This window comes from Ictidomys tridecemlineatus, chromosome 11 (assembly GCF_052094955.1).
Source record: "Ictidomys tridecemlineatus isolate mIctTri1 chromosome 11, mIctTri1.hap1, whole genome shotgun sequence".
Classification (NCBI taxonomy): Eukaryota; Metazoa; Chordata; class Mammalia; order Rodentia; family Sciuridae; genus Ictidomys; species Ictidomys tridecemlineatus.
Window position 1 is genome coordinate 5,665,969 of NC_135487.1, and position 19,949 is coordinate 5,685,917.

The 19,949-nt window shown below is 54.5% G+C and overlaps 2 protein-coding genes across 8 annotated transcripts in view; one reads left to right on the forward strand and one right to left on the reverse strand.

Moving 5' to 3' along the window:
- On the reverse strand, nucleotides 1-4,093 carry LOC120890617 (uncharacterized). Of its 5 annotated transcripts, XR_013427386.1 has the most exons (6): nucleotides 3,506-4,093; nucleotides 2,404-2,594; nucleotides 1,834-1,912; nucleotides 1,398-1,716; nucleotides 1,112-1,142; nucleotides 2-571 (listed from the first exon to the last, which is right to left on the reverse strand). XR_013427386.1 is itself a non-coding variant. In XM_078025221.1 (4 exons), exons 1-4 carry the CDS (start codon nucleotides 4,076-4,078, stop codon nucleotides 1,558-1,560), a joined length of 1,002 nt encoding a protein of 333 aa, XP_077881347.1. In that variant the 5' UTR covers nucleotides 4,079-4,093; the 3' UTR covers nucleotides 4-1,557. The 5 variants fall into 5 exon arrangements, 1 of the variants encoding a protein (XP_077881347.1); XR_013427385.1 differs by having other exon boundaries at nucleotides 1-571; nucleotides 1,112-1,716; XR_013427384.1 differs by having other exon boundaries at nucleotides 2-223; nucleotides 441-1,716.
- The window catches only part of H6pd (hexose-6-phosphate dehydrogenase/glucose 1-dehydrogenase), a 25,967-nt gene continuing 9,530 nt past the window's right edge, over nucleotides 3,513-19,949 (forward strand). The window contains exons 1-3 of one of the 3 annotated variants that reach the window (XM_078025220.1): nucleotides 3,513-3,632; nucleotides 13,383-14,019; nucleotides 15,125-15,242. In XM_078025220.1, the coding sequence (XP_077881346.1) occupies nucleotides 3,628-3,632; nucleotides 13,383-14,019; nucleotides 15,125-15,242 (760 nt within the window). In that variant the 5' untranslated portion in view covers nucleotides 3,513-3,627. Of the gene's footprint in view, nucleotides 3,633-7,748; nucleotides 8,466-10,835; nucleotides 11,398-13,382; nucleotides 14,020-15,124; nucleotides 15,243-19,949 lie in introns of those variants that run through there. The other 2 variants (XM_078025219.1, XM_021732841.3) reach the window with 2 other exon arrangements.

Consider the following 19,949-nt stretch of genomic DNA (forward strand, 5'->3'; position numbering starts at 1 on the left):
ATTTATTTAATTAAACATTATTCATTTAAGTACAATTAAATTAATCACAATTAAATATTATTTCATAAGAATACACAATGAAATATATTTAGCAATGAGAAGGGGTGAAATGCTGATACATGCTATAATACATAGGATCCTTGAAAACATACAGACAGACACAAGTATGTTTAGACACAAAAGGCCTCATTTGTACGGTCTGTTTCTATGAAATGTCCAGAATCTGCAAGTCCATAGAGACAGAAAACCTATTAGTGATTTTAGAAGTTTGGGGGGAAATAGGCAGTGATTCTAATGGGTACAGGGATCCCTGTCTGGGTGATGAAAACGTTCTAAGTTTGGTTGTGGAGATGGTCACACAACTGAACATACTAAAAACCCCTGAGTTGCACATTTAAGCCAGTGAATTGTATAGAATGCGAATAAGGTTATCTTATTACCTCAATAAGGTTCTTATAAAAATTGATGTGATAAAGATGCTGCATAATCAAGAGGGGTTGAGCCTGTAATTCCAGCTGCTCAGGCAGAAAGATCACAAGTTTAAGGCCAGGCTGGGCAACTTGGTGAGACCCTGTCTCAAAATAAAAGATAAAAAGGGCTGGGGATGGAGCTCAAAAGTACAGCACACACCTAGCACGTGCAAGGCCCTAAGTTCAATTCCCAGGAACACCCCCACCCCCCACCCACACACACAAGGGGGGCGGGTTGGAATCATCTGTAAATTTATAATTTGTGGTAGGAAAAGTAACAACTCCTTAAAGGAGTCCAGGTGATTAAGGGTACAGCTTCTGAGATGGGGAAAGTATTTTGGATTACACAGATGTCCCTAATCCAGTCCAGTGAGCAGAGACCCTTTCCCAGCCGAGTCAGAGGTGACCCTGATAAAAGAAGGAGGAATTTTCGGCACCCCACCTTCCATTGCTGGCCTAGCAGATGGAGGGAGGCCCCACAAACCAAGGATATTCCTAGCTGGGATACTCTCAGCTGAAGCCGGAAGGAAAATGGAGATTTTATTCTTAAAACCACAAGGCACTGAATTCTGCCCTGGGCAGCAGAAAGTGCCTAATGCACTGTGTGAACAAGAAAATGGCTTTTCCACGTAGCACCTCACCCCAGTGGGGCCCGGGTCCGACTTCTGACCTCTGCAACAGTGAGAAAATAAACCTGCGCTTAATTGTGGTAAACTGTTGTGGCAGCAATAAAAACTAAATCATCACTACTTTACGAAGCCAATTGTGAAAAATTAAAAAAAAAAAAAAAAAAGAGTTCTGAGACACCTCGTGTCCGGGGATGGGAAGATCTAGATGTGGCTGAAATCTACGGCACCTGTTCCCTCCCCTCCTACCCCCTGCGAAAAGCACGGAGCCAGCAAGTAGCGCTGACTTAGGGAGTGGTACCTGAAAATAGAAACTGCAACGTGACTTTATTTCTAACTCCACAGACAGCTCTGTGAGTCATTCATCTCGCCGGGCCTCACTTTCCATGGTTTGAAGCTGGCTGAGTTAACCCTGGCTTTGGCCTATTCCAAGTTCAAAGACCAGGAAGGAAAATCCAAACCTAAGTCGCTCCATGACCTGCCCCGAGGCCTTCCTCATGCAGCATGCGACAAACCACAGACAATCTGGTCACAGGGTTTCCCCTCCTCCTGGGGCACAGGGCCGCGGGCACACCTGGTTCCTGGTGACGGCGGTCCTGGTGGCCAGCTGTGTCTAGTGGCTGCAGTTGGCACAGAGATGGATGGACAGAACTTCAGAGAGGCCAAGGGGCTGGAGCCAATCACGAGGCCCGCATGGACAGGGCTGTAGATGTTGGTTACTGGGAAGCAAGACTCACCCCTTGGTGGCTGGGGTCGGAGTTAGCAAGATCAACTGGTTTCCAAGGTGGACACAGCGAAACAATGGCCCAGGTCCAACTAGAGGCGGGACGAGACTGAGATGAGACCAGGTGAGGAAGCAGAGGCAGATCATCTCACAGTGGCGCGGGAGAGGAGAGACCACTGGGAGAACAGGTGCGACACCTGGGCTCGTCCCTCCTCAGCCCCCGCCCCACCATACCCAGTGAAGCGGGCACGGGGGCATTTCCTTACAAAGCTAGTGAAGCTGACAGGGTTGGGGGCTATTGTATTTTTTATCATTAAGATAAGGATTTATTGATGAATAGAAACACGAACAGAATTCTGAGGTTCTCAAGGTAACAGGTCACCCTGTGACGGATGGTGCATAGAAGTCTGGGAAACGTCCCTTGGTTCATCTCAGTCTCTGGGCACCTGTCCACTCCCACCTGTGCCTTCCCTGGTCCCGGTTTTCACAGCTGTGTTTCGCAGGGCTATGGGATTTAGGCAGGGCCCTAAGCTCCACCCCTGTCCTGTTTGGTTGATCCCATGCCTTGGACCCTCCTGCTCACCCCAGACTCTGCTGGTATGACCTAAATCTTCGCTGAGGCTCAGAGAGCTTGGTGTCCCTCTGCTCTCCGGTCTTCCTGGAACTCCCTTGCCCAACATCCTGTGTGGTAATCACGTCTGTTGGCCTCACGTAGCTGGGCCATCGTTGCCAGGTTCCTTGGCTGGTTCCTGACACTCCTCTAAGGAAACTGTCCTGAGATAAAAAGCTGCTGTAAGTTTTCTCCGTTCAGAATCCCCTCTCCAGGGTGGCCCAGTGTTCTTCAGCAGAGGTGACCAGGCAGACTCTGGCCCTGGGGTGGCCAGGGGGTGGGTGTGAAGAAGGGACAGGAGTAAGATGCTCCAAGAGTGGGAATAGGGCACCCATGTCCAGGAGGGGACCCTGAGCTGACCAGTGAAGCAGTAGCCCTGCCCAGGTCACTGCTCTCTGTTGGGAGAAAGGCCCACGGAGGGGGCCATCAGGGGCACTGACAGAGCCGTAGGGCTGGGAGGAAAGCAGGCTCAAGGTTGGACTGGAGGTTGGGGCAGGGTGAGGGAGGGATGGAGGACAGAAATCACCATGCTGGGGTGCTCAAGAGGCAGTGACCCTGAAAGCTAGAGGAGAAAGGAAAAGATCCGCCACCTGTGGATACCGACCCCGGGCGGACCCAGCAGGTCACCCTACGAGTGGGGGAAAGCGAGGCCTGGGAGGCCAGGTAAGCGGTTCCCGGTCTCAGAGGAGGAGCCAGCAACCCGCCGCCGGTCCCCTCCAGGACACCATCAGCTGCTGTGCATCTCCTGGAGACGCGGCCAGCATCCCTACGCTGGACAGCAGAGCCCGGAGGACAGGAGGCTGAGGACGGGAGGGAGGGAGTCCGGCCTCGCCCGCTGACCCGGGAGGCAGCCGAGCCCCGCCCCCGCGAGGCCCCCCGCGGTCCTGGGCGTGGCCTGCCCTCGCCCCGCCCTGCGCGCCGCGGTGGCCCGAGGCCTGCCCGCCGGGCCCTGCGGCCGCGCGTCCCCGCGTCCCCGCGTCTGCGGCGCCTGGCCTGGGGAGCGCGCCCCGCTCTCGCCGACCCGGCGCCCGGGCACCCCGAGCGCGGGAGGCGCGGGCCCGCGCGACGCGCGCACCTGCAGGGCGGCCCCCGGCGGCCGAGGAGGCGCGGCGCGGGGCGCAGGCCGGCTCCGAAGCCCCCGGGCGCGGCCCCGCGGCCCGCCACTTCCCGGAGGAGCGGCGGGCTGTGACGAGCGAGATGAAGTAAGCTGCCACCCCCGCCCTCTCGGGGCTGCTCCGCGAATAACCCGCCGCGAGCCTGGCCAGGCGGTGGCCGGCGTCCCCGGCGTCCCCGGCGTCCCCGGCGCACGCGGCCCGCGCCAGCCTCCACCGCCGCCCAGCCCCGGCGCGGCCTCCTGCCCAGAGCTAGCAGCGCGACCGCCTGGGGATTGGTGGCCGGTCAGTGGAGCTGGCCGGGCCCGGGCCCGAGCGTCCCCTCCAGGCTTCCGGGAGCGATGTCCTCTGCGACGTTTAAGCTGTGGCCTGGCCTCGGTTCCGTCCCGCTGCACCGGCCAGTGGCCCCTGACAACCAGCCCACCCACGTGGACTGTGTGGCCAGATCTCCCAAGGCCACAATCTGTCCCCCACCACACCACCCCCCCTGGTCGTGAAAGGTAGCAGATGACAGAAAACGCCCAGTGAAAGGGCATATTTAAGATTCTATTCCACATTTTCTGCAGCGATGGGTGATTGGTAGTATTCTTGAGTTTATGAGACTCATCTTTTGATACCTTTTAGGAGCACCCGAGATCAAAGTGCGGTGATTGGCATGAGCAGAGCTCATTTTTCAGATTGTGTGTGTGTGTGTGTGTGTGTGTGTGTGTGTGTGTGTGAAGTGTCTTTGAAACACATGACTGCTAACAGAAAGCCACACTAAGGAAAGACACTCGATTCGCTTTCATCCAAAGGCCGCAGTTTACTACATTATGGATACTGTCTGAAGGTTGGGCCATTTCAAAGGGAAACTAATCTGAGCCAACAGAGAGAAACTGAAAGGAAAACCTCTCTTCTATCGTTTGTAGCCGAGTCACTTCTTGCTTTACTTATGGAATTTGAATGAGCCAGAGTGTCACTGCTTGTTGCCGGCCTCCTCATGGAGTCTGCCAGGCTCTAACCCAGGGTCCTGACCTGTCGGAGCAGGAGTGTAATGTGACTATTTGCAGTCCTGGGCTGGGAGTCAGGTGCCTGGGAGATCTCTCACCACCATGTCCTCCCACCGCATTCTTACGCCCTGATTTGGCTTGCTGTGGCCAGGCATTACAATGAGATAGGTCAGCTCCTCAGTATTTACCCTAAAGAATTAAAGTCGGCATACTCTAGAGATACATGCACACTATATCCAGGTTTACAGAACAATTCACAATAGCCAAACTATGCAACCAGCTAGGGGTCCATCAATGGATGGATGGATAAAGAAAATGTGATATATATACAAATGGAGTTTTATTTGGCCATCAAGTGAGTGGAATTATGTCATTTGCTGGTAAATGGATGGAACTGGAGAACATTGGGTTAAGCTAACTAAGCCAAACCCAGAAGGTCAAGGGTTGTATGTTTTCTCTCATATTTGAAAGCTAGAGGAGAAAGGAAAAGAAATGTGTGTGTGTGTGTGTGTGTGTGTGTGTGTGTATGGGAATCTCATGAAAATAGAAGGGAAATCAGTAGAGGAGGAGGAGCTATGAGAAGGGAGGAAGGGAGAGAGGACAGAAATGTTGGGAGTGGTATTGGCCAAATTATATTGTTGCAATACGTGTAGGTACAAATATGTGGCAACAAGTCCTACCATTAAGCACAGTTACCTGTACCAATAAAAATATGGAGGTTATCTCGGTTTTGCATCTGGATAGAAAGGCCCAGAACAGTTCAGTGGAGGGCCTACGGTTGTTGAATGGGGGGTTTGCACTTGTCCTCTTTTTTATTTTTCTGGCCAGGACCTTTTAACCCTGCCAGCATTGGACCCTTGACTTTCTCATTGGAGGATGGGAAGACCCTGATGAACTGTCCTGCACTGTTCCTTGGCATTTTTTCTGTTGTGAGACGGTTAGTAAGTTTTGCAGCAGTTCCGAGAAGCTGGCGAGAAGAGCTTGCATTTCTTGAGTGCTCACTGTTCCCAAGCATTGCCCAAATGCCTCCTGTGGAATATCTCCATGTGCCCTTGTAATCAACTTGTTTTCCCATTCTGTGGTTGAGGTACAAGAGGTTAAATGTCTTGTCTGAGGTCACCCTGCTGTTGAGCGACAGAGCAGAGCTGAATCCAGAGTTCTCTCATTCAACCAGTTCTCCAGAAACTAGCCTCCAGGGACGTCCAGGTTTTAATAGAGCACCTCAGGCTTCAGCAAGATGCCTGTGCAGTGCCAGAAGGAGGAGTGTGAATCACTGTGGACGTGAGGCCCAGGCTGATTAGCAGCCATTAGTGTTCAGGGCGACTTGACCTCATGGAGCAGAGCTGCTATAGTGGCTGGCCTATGTGAGAGTCATGGCTTGTGAGGCCTCAGCCACCCACGGTCCAGCCTTACAGAGGAGCAGACCATGCCATGTTCTCATTTTGCCCTTGAGGATATAGCCACACTTTGTGCAGGTGGATGAGAGGTTAGCTCTGGAACCAGACTGCTTGTACTCGGACCCTGTGCCCTCTATGCTATCTGTCAGTAAGTTATCTTACCTCTCTGCACCTTAGTTTCCTCTCATGACCAAACACAGGGTTGATGGAAGGACCTACTGCAGAGTTGTGGAAAGGATTAAATGACAGGATCCATGTCTAGCTCCGAGCCTAGCATTTGGCATGCCGTTCAGTACTCTCCACAGCTCTTGTTACTGGTAGTATTGTTAAGTTAGTATTGTTAGTAGTGGTAACCAGCTGCCGATGTGTGCCCTGTCCCTGTGCTTGAAGTCACCAGGAGAGCTTCATTCCAATGTGCCGTCACTCAGATGCAGGTACCGTGCACACAAGGTGACAGCAGACCTGTGCAGACGGGATTTACTTCTTGGTTCCTTCAGCAAATGTTTACAGGGTGCCTCCTGTGAGCCAGGCCATTGGAGACTGGGCTGCTGCAGCGGGCCAAACAAGCCAGGGTCCCTGTCCTCACTGGACTGAGAGTCCTGCGGGGAGGACTAGCAGGCAATGAGCAAAGTCGTCATCAAACAGTACATTAGAAAGCAGTGTGAGCCCAGAAAGATAAAGCAGGGAGGAGAGCAGAGAGGGCCAGAGGGAGGTGGTGGGTTTACAGCTTAATGGAGGGGCCTGAGGAAGCCCCCTGGAGCTGAAGTTAGGGGGCGCTATGTGGATATCCACTGGGGTTGGGGGAGCAGGCAGAGGGAACAGCAAGCAAGTACAAAGGGCCTGAGGCAGCAGGTTGAGCAGCGGGAACCTAGAGAGGGCAGGAGAGTAGGAAGAGAGGTCCAAGGGGTGACAGGGCAGGGCCCAAATGTGTGGAGCCTGAGACCTCTGAACAGGAATGACACGCTTTCACCTGCACTTAGGAGGTCATTCTGAGTGCTGTGTATTGTTAGTAGTGGTAACCAGCTGCCGATGTGTGCCCTGTCCCTGTGCTTGAAGTCACCAGGAGAGCTTCATTCCAATGTGCCGTCACTCAGTCGCAACTCTCCAGGGGCCAGAGGTAGAGGCAGGAGGCTGCTGAGGTTCCCACAGTAACCCAGACAGATGGGGGGAGTGGAAGAAGGTAGCAAGAAATAGTTATATTCTAGAGAAATTTTGAAGATAGAAACTACAAGATTTACCATCAGATCAGATGACCCCAAGATTAGTGGCCTGGACACCTAGAAGGGTAGAGTGGCAGTTTACTGAGAAGAGAGTGGGGGTGGGAGGTAGGGGGGGAGAGTGCGTTTGGCTAGGTTGGGGGATGGCTCAGTTCAGTTTTGGACATGTTAAGTCTGGTAGATAGATGCACAGCCGACGCGGTCAGCAGTGCCTGATGTACTAGTCTGGAGGTGAGCGGGGGATGTCCGTACTGGGAACACAGGCTTGGTTACCTGGGCGGTTGTGTGCTAGTAAATGTCTAACAGCTGGCTGTGCAAGGTGGGGGGGTTGGTGCTGGGGAGTCTTATCTATAGCCTTTGCCAATGTCTGCGTAAATATTCCCACATTGGCCAACTTTAGGCACACCCTGTTCTAGAAGGTCTTCACTTTATAGATCCTGTAGCAATAAGTAATGTCAAGAGCATACATAATAGTAAAAAAAAAAAGCGCCAAACGATTAGGAGGTTATGAGTTTTGAGTGTTTATTACCTTTGTTTTTAGTACGATTTACATATAAATATATTCCGTGTTGATGGTGGCTGTATTTAAAAACAGGCTGGACAGTTTCCTGACAGCTCAGCACTGGACCTTCATGGAGTGTGAAGTGGTCCAGCGCAGGCTGATTGTGCCACCCACACTTGCCATCTCAAGAGGCGTTGGGAATGAGGATTCCCTTAGGTCAGGCCCTCAGAGCCGGGTCAGGAAGCTTTTGGCTCAGTCTCTCCCTGCGGGGAACCAGTACAGATCAAAGTCCACTGGCCTTGCATCACAATTGAGTTTTGGCACCTGTGGGGGCAGAGCAAGAAGGGACCCTGCAGCAAAGATACTTGGGTTGGCGGGGTGTCCCTCACCTTATGCTTCAGTTTTAGAGATCTTTGGTCTGAATTCTTACTTTTCTCCCATGTGTTCTTTTTAAAAGTTCAGACTCATAAGCTCTTCCTTCCTGGCAGCATTGTTAGTGTCAGAGTTGTAAGTGTCCACGGGGGCGGGCAGCACTGACCCTAACCTCCCAGTGCCTTCCCCCGCCCTCCTCTGCTGGCATAAGGGCTCAGAACGGCTTCCTCCTGTGGTTGACCAGAAACCACTCTGCTGCTGCTGGAGCTCAGGCACTGGCTGGCTGTGCCCGTGCTGGGCCTGGGCAGGGACAGCTGCATGGCTGTGGCCATGTCTGCCTCTTCCAGGGGGTAAAACGAAGGCCAGAGCTGCATTCTGATCCAACCCCCTGGCTGGCTGTCGGGACGCCCGCCTTCTGGGATGTTAGCAGGGCCCTCGTCTAACAGGTGAGTCTCTCCCAGGGTGACAGCTGAGACTCGGAGTTGGGCAGCCCAAGGTGCCCTGTGCCCTCCAGAGCCCCCACCCCTGCCACCCTGCTGCATTTCTGTCTGGCCTCTTGTCTAAGAATCATAAATGAAACTGTATCTTCCACATTCTTAAGAGCTTTGTCTGAACTTCGGAATGATGCTCGGTTATCAGCTCCTTGATCGTAATTTGGTCCCATGTTTCCCATCCCTGCTCTGCTGGTCCACGGCTCTGAGCACCTCCCTGCTGTACAGGACTCTCCCTGACAATAGGTGGCCACCTCCTTTCCTTGGAAAACACAGGACTGAGGGCCAGTGCCAGACTGTGCCCACGCTGTGGCGCAGGCGCCCATTCCCCTTTGAGGGAACGGAGTCCCCGCCCGGTGGATGCTTGTTGAGTAGGTGGTTGTCTGGGGGAAGGGCCCCTACAGGAAGGGCCCCATTTTCCAGTTCCCAAGCTGAGACCCTGTCCTCCTGTCCTACGCTTCTCTCAAACTTTTCACTAAGGATTTTCTTATCGATTGATTTCTTTCTTTCTCCCTCTTCTTCCCCCACCCCCCAGTACTGGGGATTGAACCCAGGGTGCTCTACCACTGAGCTACACCCACAGCCCATTTTATTTTTTATTTTGAGACAGGGTCTTGCTGAGTTGCCGAGGCTGGCCTGGAATTTGCCATCTTTCTCCCTCTGCCTCCCAAATCAGTGGGATTTCGGGCATGTACCACCATGGCCAGCTTTATTGTCATCTTCTCTTCCTCCTCCCCACCTCATTTTGTCCTAGGGATTAACCTCAGAGGTGCTCTACCACCGGGTTATTTTAAATTTTGAGACAGGTTTTCCTAAGTTGCTGAGGCTGGCCTCAAACTTATGGTCCTCCTGCCTCAGCCTCCTGCATTGCTGTGTGCACCGCTGCACCTGACTATTGATTTCTTACTTTAAAAAATAGAGAAGAAGATTCATAGTTGGATCAGTTGCTGGAGCCATTTCCATGGTTTTGTTTTGGCTTTTCCTAACTTTAAGTGTCCCATGTCTTTCAGAGCAGAGAGAGAAGCAAGTGCTTAGAAAAAAGCCTTCAAATACATAGCCTCCACGGTGTGACAGAGCTGTGTAGACCAGGGTGAGCGTGCCCGATCCATCCGTCTTCCCTGCACCTCACCCCTGCTCGGGGGGGGGGGGGGGGGGGGCTGGGGTCCTGTTCCTGACTTTCCTGGGCATGTCTGGGTACCCTGGAGGGTGTCTGGCGTGCAGTGGGGACTAGAAGGAGTGCTCCGTGGCTCCGGGCTCTGTTTGCAGGCTGTCTGAGAGCTGGGCTGGGTGTCCCTGGAGATGAGGAAATTGCAGGCAGCTTTCCTACAACCCAAGAGGTGTCTGGAGATGCTTTAGTTTAATCAGCTTAACTAGTTAACATTTGTATAGGCTTTTTTTTTTTTCTTTTGGTCACACTGATTGGGTCGGCCCCTTATCACTCCCCACCCCCCCTCAATCAGCCTCCTCTTATAGATAAAGAAACTGATCAGGTGTTTTAGTGAGGTCTTCCTGCTGGGAGATGGTGCTGAGCCCCCTCACGGGACCCCAACACCTTCCTCTACTGAGGAAGGAGGTAGGTTAGTGTAGGGACCCAGGAGTTGGGTCTGGGACCTCATAGCTCTTTCCAGCTCCCAGTTGCCTCATCTGTACAAAGAGCATCAACGTGCAGGGCCGTGCGTGTCAGTCACCTGCATAACTACTTGCTCAACGTAGGTGTTACTATTCGGCCCAGGAATCAGCGGCCCACTGTTTTGGGGGAGGGGCCAGTTAAACCACTTGATACTATTTAGAAATACCATTGGGACCTGCCCTGTCCTGGACCTGCTGAATCACATTGTCCTGGCAGGGGGAGGACCAGGCTTGTGCGTTTTGGTACTGACCCTGCTTAGCATCCGGGAATCTCGCCATAGGTACTCCTTGGACCAGCCTCAGCTCTGACCTTTTTGCATCATAATCTGCATTTTTAAAAGATCCCAAGGAAATCCAAGTGCACATTAAAGTTTGAGCAACTGCTTCAGGTTCAAAAGAAACAAAACCAAACCTCAGTGCACAGAAATGTAGCATAGCACCCACATCCTCTTGGGGAGGAGCTGTTCCCTAGGGGTTTAGCAACCATGGAGTGAGCAACCATGTTGAAATAACTGACTCTGTATTTCAGGGAGTTCTGGAACGTGAGCAAGAGATAAGCTAACCTGAGAGCGGCGGGACCCGGGCTGGTGGTGAGGGCAGGCCTTGAGGGTGGGACAGCGCTAGACAGAGGGCCGGATGCTGCCCATTCGGGCGTCTGAATATCTGCAGTCTTCCTGGGGGCAGGGCAGAGGTGCTGGCTTTGGGCTCCCCATCTGCCCATTAGCCGCTGAGTTTCCTGAGCCTATCCCTGTGACAGAGGTGTCCCGAGCCTGTCCCTGTGACAGAGGTGTCCCGAGCCTGGCTCGCAGGAGCCATCAGGAGCTGGAGCGCAGCTCGCCAGCTGGCACCTCCTCCCTCTCTGGGCTGCTCTCTGGGCTTCAGATTTCTCTCCCTGCTGCTTTCCGCACTGACCTTGCAGCGTGTCCTTCCCTCTGGACAGGGAGATGGCTAGTTGAGAAAGAAACGCCCAAGGGGCCAAGGACAGGGGTTGGGAAACGGGAGAAAGTCCATCTGTGTATTTGTGGGGAAGTGCAGATACCTGAAGAGAAGAGAGGAAGGCTGGCGGGCCAGCTGGGCGGGCCTTGGGCGGATGGACACGTCAGGCGTCCCGTGGACACTGACAGACACCGTGGGCCTTCCTCTTGGTTTGGCCATGACAAGGGCCATCTTGGGGATTGATCTCTGGAGACATGAGGAAGATGCAGAGGGGGAGAGGCAGATTGGTCCCCTCTGTGCAGGAACAGTGGGCGGTAAGCTGGTAAGTTCTTCCGGGCATTTTCTAAGTTCAGTTTCTTCTTCAAGCCTCAGTTTCCCCATCTGTACACCTGTGTGTGCAGCCGTCTGATAGCCTCCTAAAGCCATTGCAGGTTTGCTCTCGCCCTGTCTGGTGGCATTCCTGGCATATGGAGGGTGCGCAGGAGCCTTGGTTCCTCCTCCGCTCTCCCACGTCCAGGCTGGGCCCCACTTCCAGTATCTCCTTCCATCAGCCTTGATGCCAACCAGGTTCCTTTTTTTTTTTAATTTTTTTTTTTAATATTTATTTTTCAGTTCTCGGCGGACACAACATCTTTGTTGGTATGTGGTGCTGAGGATCGAACCCGGGCCGCATGCACGCCAGGCGAGCGCGCTACCGCCTGAGCCACATCCCCAGCCCCGGGTTCCTTTTCTCCTTGCTTCCTCCTGTCCTTTCCCAAAAGCCCAGCCTCGGTGGGAAGTTGGAGGGTGGAGTCCATGGAGTACAGAGTCACACACTGGGCCTAAACCTTGGCAAGAACAGAGGCCCGAGTAAACAAGCCCTTGGGTATGCTTGGGCCCGCCCTGGTCTCTTGCCTCTCAGGCAGCTGCTTTGGGTCAGGTTGAAAACCAGCCGGTGGACAGGCTTGCCTCACAGTTTGTGGCTCACAATTGCCCAGGAGCCAGGAAGCCTTGGGTCAGCCCCAGCTCCCCGCTTTCTCACCGTGGGGCCTTCATCCGGCCAAGGCTTAGCTTTCCCATGTGCAAAAGGGGAGACTGTAATGGAGCCCACCCCGTGGGGTTCTGTATGTTCTCGTCTGGAGCCAGCCAGTCCACTACACTGTTGGCCCGTGAGAACCCAGGTGCTCACTGCTCTTGTTCCTGTTCCAAACGGCAGCTACCACAAATGTGCTGCTTAAGAGGTGGTGGTCACTGGCCTAAGCATGCTATAACCACCAAGCCCTTCTCAGTGGGTCCGAGTTACAGTTAGGAGCAAGGAGCTCCGAGCACTGTGGTGCACGATGGGACTGTAGATAGTGATCCTGTACCGGACATCTCAACAGGCAAGAGGAAAGAATTTTGAATTTTTAATCACAAAGAATTGATAAATGTTTGAGGAGATAAACAGGATTAAGCTGACTTAAAGATTAATTTATATATATATATCAAACATTTCATGGTACCTTGTTAAAATGTACAGCTTTTATACTTTTGTGTATTACTTAAGACTTTTTGAATTAACTCGCTTTATTCTTATGACAACTCAGTGATGGAGGGGTGCCCGTTGCCCCCAGTTCAGGCAGGACACTGAAGTGCAGTGAGGCGAAGTGGTGGTCCAGTTACTAATGGGTCGAGCGGGGCCTGGCTCTCCACAGTGGGCTCCAGGGTCTGCTTTTGTTTTTCTGCAGTGATGGGGATCGAGCCCAGAGCCTGATGAATTCTAGGCAAGTGCCATGCCCCTGAGCCAGCCCCCAACCCAGAGTGTTTTTATTGGTGCTATTATTACTGGTCATGGTTTTGCACCCAGAATTCAGTAAACCTGGGAAGAAACCAGGCGAGGTGAGATGCCACACTCTCTCACGGCTCCAGCTGTGCCCCGAGGACCTCCACCTGTTCCTGGGCCAGAGTCGCCCTGCTGGTCAGGTGACCTGTGCTCACAGTTTAGATGGCTGTGGGTGCGAGGTGCACGGCTCTAACCCAGCCTGGGGCCTCCGTCGTGCCACAGGCCACTTTCCCTGCTCCTGGCAGCAGGATGGTCCCTCTCTACCAAGTAGCTTGTGACTTTCCCAGGCACAGCCTTGTTTGCAGGACAGGCCCCCTCTCCACTGACTTCCTGGCACAGAAGCCCGGCTGCCTAGAAAGGAGAGGGAAGCTGGGGGAGCTGTGACACTTTTCTGAGACATGTGTGGCCGTTTCTCGCCAGGCAGGAAGTGTCTGCTACCGTAGACACGGCTACCTGCTCATGTCTGGCCTTCCCTGTTCCTTGTTTGTCTTTCCCATGTGTCCCAGGCTCCCAGGCAGTTGGAAGATGCTCACAGTGGCTGTGTGTGTCACCCTTCTGGGCTACCTGCAGGCCCAGGAGCTCCAGGGACATGTCTCCATAATCCTGCTGGGAGCAACTGGGGACCTGGCTAAGAAGTACTTGTGGCAGGGACTTTTCCAGCTGTACCTGGACGAGGCCGGGAAGGGCCACAGTTTCAGCTTCCACGGGGCTGCCCTGACGGCCCCCAAACAGGGCCAGGAGCTCATGACCAAGGCCCTGGAATCCCTTTCCTGCCCCCAGGACGTGACTCCCAGTCGGTGTGTTGAACTCAAGGGTCAGTTCCTGCGGTTGAGCCAGTACCGCCAACTAAAGACCGCCGAGGACTATCAGACTCTGAGCAAGGACATTGAGGCTCAGGTCCAGCAGGAGGGCCTCCGCGAGGCTGGCAGGATCTTCTACTTCTCCGTGCCGCCTTTTGCCTATGCAGACATTGCCCGCAACATCAACAGCAGCTGCCGGCCAGGCCCGGGTGCCTGGCTGCGGGTTGTCCTCGAGAAGCCCTTTGGCCATGACCACCTCTCAGCCCAGCAGCTGGCTACAGAACTCGGGAGCTTTTTCCAAGAGGAGGAGATGTACCGTGTGGACCATTACCTGGGCAAGCAGGTGAGCTCCAACTCAGAGCCTGCCAGGGCTGGGTGTGCCTGGTCCCCAGGCCCCCACCAGCAGGGCCGCACCACTAATCGTGGAACCAGGCTGCAGGGCACTGTGAAGTCTGAGCCACCCGGCCTCCCTGCGGTGGGCAGTAGGTGCACGTAGGTGCAGATCACCAGCCAGCCGCAGGCAGGACTGTGGTTCTTGTCTGTGTGTTCAGCCTCTTGCTCTTTTCTTCTCGGCCCGTGTCTGGGCTGATTCCCCGTATTGTCCCTGCTTTTCTACAGAGGTGGCTCAGGGCCTCTGCTGTCGGAACCTGGTTTTCTATTGTGGATACTGTGGGACTTAGAATTAGCTTCTCTGTCTTGTACCTGTCAGCCTTAAAAAAAAAAAAAAAAAAAACTTTTCCTTTCTGAAATCTGTTTTGATCCAGAAGGCTGGTGACAAGATCTTAAAATTGAATAGGAGCCAGAAGACCCTAAGTCTGGGTACCTAAACCAGGCTCAGAGGCAGGAGCTTAGGGTGATCTCCTGAGAGATGCAGGTCAGCAGCCATTTCATTCTGCACAGGCCTCGGGGCCCTGAGGGTGTCCAGTCCCAGTGACAGTGGCAGAGAGTGTACTGCACCTGCCCTCTTTGGTACGTGGGCTGCAGAGCCAGGCCCTGGGGGGTACACCAGGTAGTTGTCCTGGCAAAGGCTTTGCTCGTCACCCACTCCTGTGTGCAGTTGCCATAGTACTAGTCACAAGTAGAGTTCCCCAGACCTGAGCCAGTCCTGGTGAAGTTCTTATGTCTCAACTGCAAAATGAAAAGCAATACTGCATGCATTCAACCTGAAGTGTTCATGCTGTGTTTTTGGCATTAAAGTGTATTTTATTAAAAATTGATAGTCATCAAAGATAAATAATTTTAAGTATGTTCTTTTTTTTTTGGCTGGTAACTCTGTTTTGGTCACTTAAAAGCATGTGGAGTCTTTACTGGGCCATAAACCCCTGAAGTCCAGAAGCCACTGGCCAGAGAATACCAGGGAGTAGAAGGCCTGCAGCCCTTAGGGCCAGGCCCTCTTCTTCTTCATCCTGAGAAGGATGACCAGCGTGACCAGGCTTCCTCCCTGACAGGTGGTGGCGCAGATCCTGCCCTTCCGAGACCAGAACCGCCAGGTCCTGGACGGCCTCTGGAACCGACACCACGTGGAGCGGGTGGAGGTTATCATGAAGGAGACAGTGGATGCAGAAGGTAGGTGTGCGGCTCCTGGGCCTCGCCTGCCGGTATCTGGAGAAGCGTGGGCCCCTGCACTCTGGCCAGCTTGACACCCAGGGAGATTTTGTGCTGGTGTGTGGGGTCTCCCTCCAGGGCCTGCTGTGTGCATTTGCATGGGGCCAGCCCACAGGGTGCATGGTGGCCCAGCCCAGCTCACCCATGCTGCCCACAGGGGCATTTGGACCAGCAGTGTGCACCTGGCACTGACCTTTGAAACAACTGGCAGGCGATAAATGCTGGCGGTGACCTGGGTGTTCCGTGAGCGTGGGGGAGACCATCAGAGCTGCGCGAGGGCTTTGCATGCTTTTGTCCCTGCAGGAGTGGCACTCCTGCGGGGGAAGCCCCTCGCCCACCTCCCCCCCAGGTGTTGGCTCAGCTCCATCCTCCTTCTCGCTGTCCATAGGAGGCCTTGCTGCCTGCCTTGTGAGGCCCACCCCAACTCTCATGGCAGTCCCCTCCCCTCCATCTGCAGTGCAGCCCCTGTCTTGGACTTGTCCTTCTGTCTGTCCTGGGTCAGGGGGTCCCAGGGGGACCCACCCTGGAAGTCTTAATCAAATGCTGAACGGATGGTGTCAACCTGGGTTGGGAGACCCGAGGGTCAGGCCTGTCTTTGCCTCTAGCAGGTGACCTTGGTACCTTACTTCCTCATCTGTGGATGGTGACAGCTAAGGTGGCGTGGGCTCTGGCATCAGTTAGCTCAGGTTTGGAGCACTGACTGCATTTAAAGCATTGGTTGTTACCCAGTGATAATAAAAGTGATTTTTATTGTCTCCTTAAGTTCCCCAGCAGCCGTATGAAGTGGGGACTTTACTGGTCTCCTCTTACAGATGGGGTTTGGTGGCATGCCCAAGGTCCTTAGCAGGAGTCATGGAGGCTGGTCCTGGGGACAGCAGTGCGGTCCTGGCTCCCGGCCGAGCACACTGCAGGGTGCCTCAGAGCGGCCTCCTGTCCAGCCAGCCCTGTGGCCGCCTCCACAGCAGCAGGGCCATCCTGGAGGCCACTCCCACCGCTCACCCTGCAGTGTGGACCTGGCCAGAGGGGAGCCTTGGGCCTTTGGACCCGGGGCACCAGAGGCCTTTCTCTTTCTCTGTCCGCCTGGCCTTTCTCTTTCTTTCCCCGGGGCTGCTCTTCGGCTTTCTCGCCTGTGCTCTGGGAATGTGTGTTTAGTTAGCAGCTCTGGGCCGGGCCTGGGGTGGTGTGTGACCCAGCCTCCAAGCCCTGCCACCTCAGGGACTACTGGGGAGGAGGGACAAACTCCCCGGGGATACAGGCAGGCAGGGCCATGGGGCAGGAGAGGTGGGAGGGTGGGACTTCTGAGCCGGGCCTTGGAGGACGTCTTTTAGAGGTGCTGGTTTCTCCCCTTCAGGACCCTCGTCAAAGAACAGGTGCTGTTCCCCCTGCTCCCACTGTGAGCCTTCGTGGTCTCAGGTCCTCCTGAGCCCTTCCAGATGACCCCTCCTGGTGCTCAGCAGGGCTCAGGCGGTGTCCTGAGCCTGTGTAGGTGATGTGCTGCTGCAGGGCTGCGCGTGGCCTGGCCCTGCTTCAGCTGCACAGTGGAGCAGGCAGGAGGGGCCCTGCCACCCTGCTGCAGGCCAGTGGGTGGCACCTGCGCCTCTCTCCGCTCTGGCTCTGCCTAGCCCCTGACAGGGATGGAGGACTGGGTCTCTTCTCCCCTTTCCCCGCAGCAACTTCCTTTGCCTGTTGTGGGGTGGGAAGAGCCACGGTGTCTGGCGCACTCATCTTGAGTTCTGCGGCCTTGTGTCACGTGCCATTAGTGGCTTCTTTGCAGGATTGTGTGGAGCCAGGGGCCAGGCAGACTACAGGCCTGACTATCCTAGCCAGAAAGATTGAGGCCCAGACTTACTGGCCTCCTCTTATAGAAGGGCAGGCAGAGGCCTGGGCAGGTCTCCTGGGAGAGCCCGTGGAAGGAGGATCTTGGGTGTGAACCCAGCACCTGCCTGGCTGGCTGTTCCTGTCTCAGGGAGAGGCCTGGGGACCGTGTCTGCAAGGCTGCTGCTGTGGGTGGCTCTCATGGCTCCAGAACTGGAGCAGGGTGCTTTCCACTGCCAGGGCACCACGCCCTCAGACCAGAGCAGGACAGGCAGTGGGGACTCCACCGTGCCCCCTGCCAGGGGCTGCAGCCACGGAAGGTGGCCCCAGTGGACTAGTCTGGATCTATTTCTGAGAGGACTGGCCGGCAGGCCTGAGGCTTCCTGGGTCTGGGTCTCACTGGTCAGTCTGTTTCTCTGCCAGGTGCATGTGCAGGTCCCCAAACAGAAACGGGATGGCTACCTGCTGCCAGGCCCACCTCAGCCAGGGGTACTCTGAAATAGGGCATCTGTGCGTGTGTGTTCTAAGAGAACAGGTTTTGTCTGCACCCTAGGAGGTGGCTGGTGCAGCTCTGGTGACCCCAGCACTGCTCACACCATCTCCCTCGTTCTGCTTTGGACTCTAATCCAGGCTAGAGAGGGAGGACAGTCCTGTGGACCTGCAGCACCACCCCCACGGCCGGCCCTGAGCCCCATGTTGGGGCCTGGTGGAAGGCAGGCTGGAGCAGAGAGGACCCTCTGCCAGAATTTGGTGGGCTTGGGAGGCCAGCGCTATTGCCGTGGGCCTAGCCTGGGTAGGAGTTTCTGAGGCAGAGTTCCAAACCCGCAGTCGGAACATTAACCAGAGGACCAATTTCACAGGCCATTCCCGTCTTACCCTCCGCCCCTGCCAAGCCTCTGGTCGACCCCTTCTCCTCGCTGCAGAGTGCAGCCCTGGCTGCTCGCTGCCCAGAGGGGCCCAGACTGCCCCCGTGAGCCCGGAGAGGTGGGCTGCGAGCTGGGCTGGGGCTGTGGAGCTCTCCTGGTCCCTGGGAAGCAGCCTTGTAGCTGAAGGTCATCCTCTTCACCCACATCCAGATGGGTGGCAGTGGCTTCCCCAGCTCCTCCCTCTGTGGCTGTGCTTTTTATTTTCCTTTCGTTCTGCCGCAGCCTCTGGCCAGGAGGAGTTTGCTGCAGAGTTAAGGCTGCTGCACCAGCTGGGGGTGGCAGGGGAGGAAGGGAGGAGAGAATCCTTCAGCTGGCCTCAGCAGCTCCCTGACCTGGGTGGTCCTCCCAGCAGCCCCGGCCCCTGGGAGTCACAGATTCCCCTGATAGCAGCAGGGGCCATAGGCGTGACCTTGGCCAGGTCACTCGGCCTCTGTGTGGCCAGGACCCCTTGTTTGGCCCTCATGGCAGCTGCAGACCAGGTCTTTAATGGCAAAGGTTCAGTGGTCGGAGCTGGGCCACCTGTGCAGCTGAGGCTTGACCAGGTCTCTGGCACCTGTGAACCCGAGCTCCTGCCCAGCGCTCCACAGCCTCCCCTCGCGCCTGTCCTTAGTGGGCCATCCAGCCAGGAGGTGCCCAGGGACAAGGTCTCTGCTGCCCCAGTTTTTCCTCTGGGCAGAAGCCTTTTTTTATTTTATTTTTTTCTTTTTTAAGAAAAAAGGAGGGAGACTTCCTGAGGATGTCCCTTCCCCTGGAGAGGGTCGCTGTCCCCTCACAGGGAAAAGGAGCACAGCACATGTTTACCTTTGAGGGGCCGAGTGACCTTTCAGTGCCTCTCACCAAGGGACCAAGGCAGCCAGGGTCCTCCCAGATACGCACCAGCTGTCCTGCCTTCCGCCTGTGTGCCCCAGGCTGAGCTCGCTCTGCGGGCCAGCTCCTTTTTCCGGCCCATCTGCCATGCTGTCTGCAGGGTGAGCTGGGGGCAGCTGCGGGCCTCCTGTCCAGAGAGAGTGCCAGCCAGCCGGCCTGCCCTCGGCTCGGCCCTCACTTCTTGATTTTAGTGATCCCAGAAGATATTGGTGGGGACGGCAGGTAGCCTTTACCTGGTTTTGGGCTGGGGTTTTGGGCTGGGCAGTGGCTCAGTGGTAGGCCACTTGCCTAGCATGTGTGAGGCACTGGGTTCAATTCTCAGCACTGCGTATAAACAAATAAAATAAAGACCCAATGGCAACTAAAAAATACTAAAAAAAAATGTATCTGGAGGCTGGTGTTGTGTGTGGCTCAGTGGCAGAGCGCTTGCCCAGCAAGTGTGAGGCACTGGGTTCGATCCTCAGCACCACATAAAAATAATATGAATAAAATAAAGGTCCATCAACAACTAAAGATAATAATAATAATAATAATCTGGTTTTGCTGGGAAAACCCAGGTCTCCGTGGTGTGGAAGCCATGCGAAGGTTTCCAGGTCTGTTCTGAAGGCTGTGACCTTTAGCACAACCTCCGGGTAATGCTGAGAACCCCTGCTGCCTCTCTCTTGGGGGTGGTTTTAAGGATTAAATCAGATAATGTTCACAGAAATATTTTACAAATGGAAATGCTGTCCTCCTTCCAACTTTGGAGGAGAGGGAGTGGGTATCCATACCTATTCCGCGGGACTTGGGTCAAGTTATTATGTAAGGACCTGTAACTGGTCTGTAATACTCTATTATTCTGACTTCATCTTTCTTTCTCTCTCTCTCTCTCACACTCATATGCGTATTTAAATCTCCCAGTATTGATCTCTCTCTCACACACACATATTTAAATCTCCTTGTATTGGAAATCTGTGTAATATATTTCAGTTCAGTTGTTTATTCCCCAGAATTCGTGGTATAAATTCTGTCATTAGGCGTTTTGATCATTTCCAGTTTTTTTGCAATTTTAGGTAATATT

Bases quoted from the DNA above. Each gene is read 5' to 3' on its own strand.
- LOC120890617 (XM_078025221.1), bottom strand. From the start codon at position 4,078: ATGCCCTTTCACTGGGCGTTTTCTGTCATCTGCTACCTTTCACGACCA. The intron at 2,595-3,505 runs GTGCGCGCGTCG...TTTTTATCTCAG, and splicing joins CGCCGGGGGCCGCCCTGCAG to GACAGTTTCCTTAGAGGAGT. The intron at 1,913-2,403 runs GTGAGCAGGAGG...TCCCGCCTCTAG, and splicing joins TCATACCAGCAGAGTCTGGG to TTGGACCTGGGCCATTGTTT.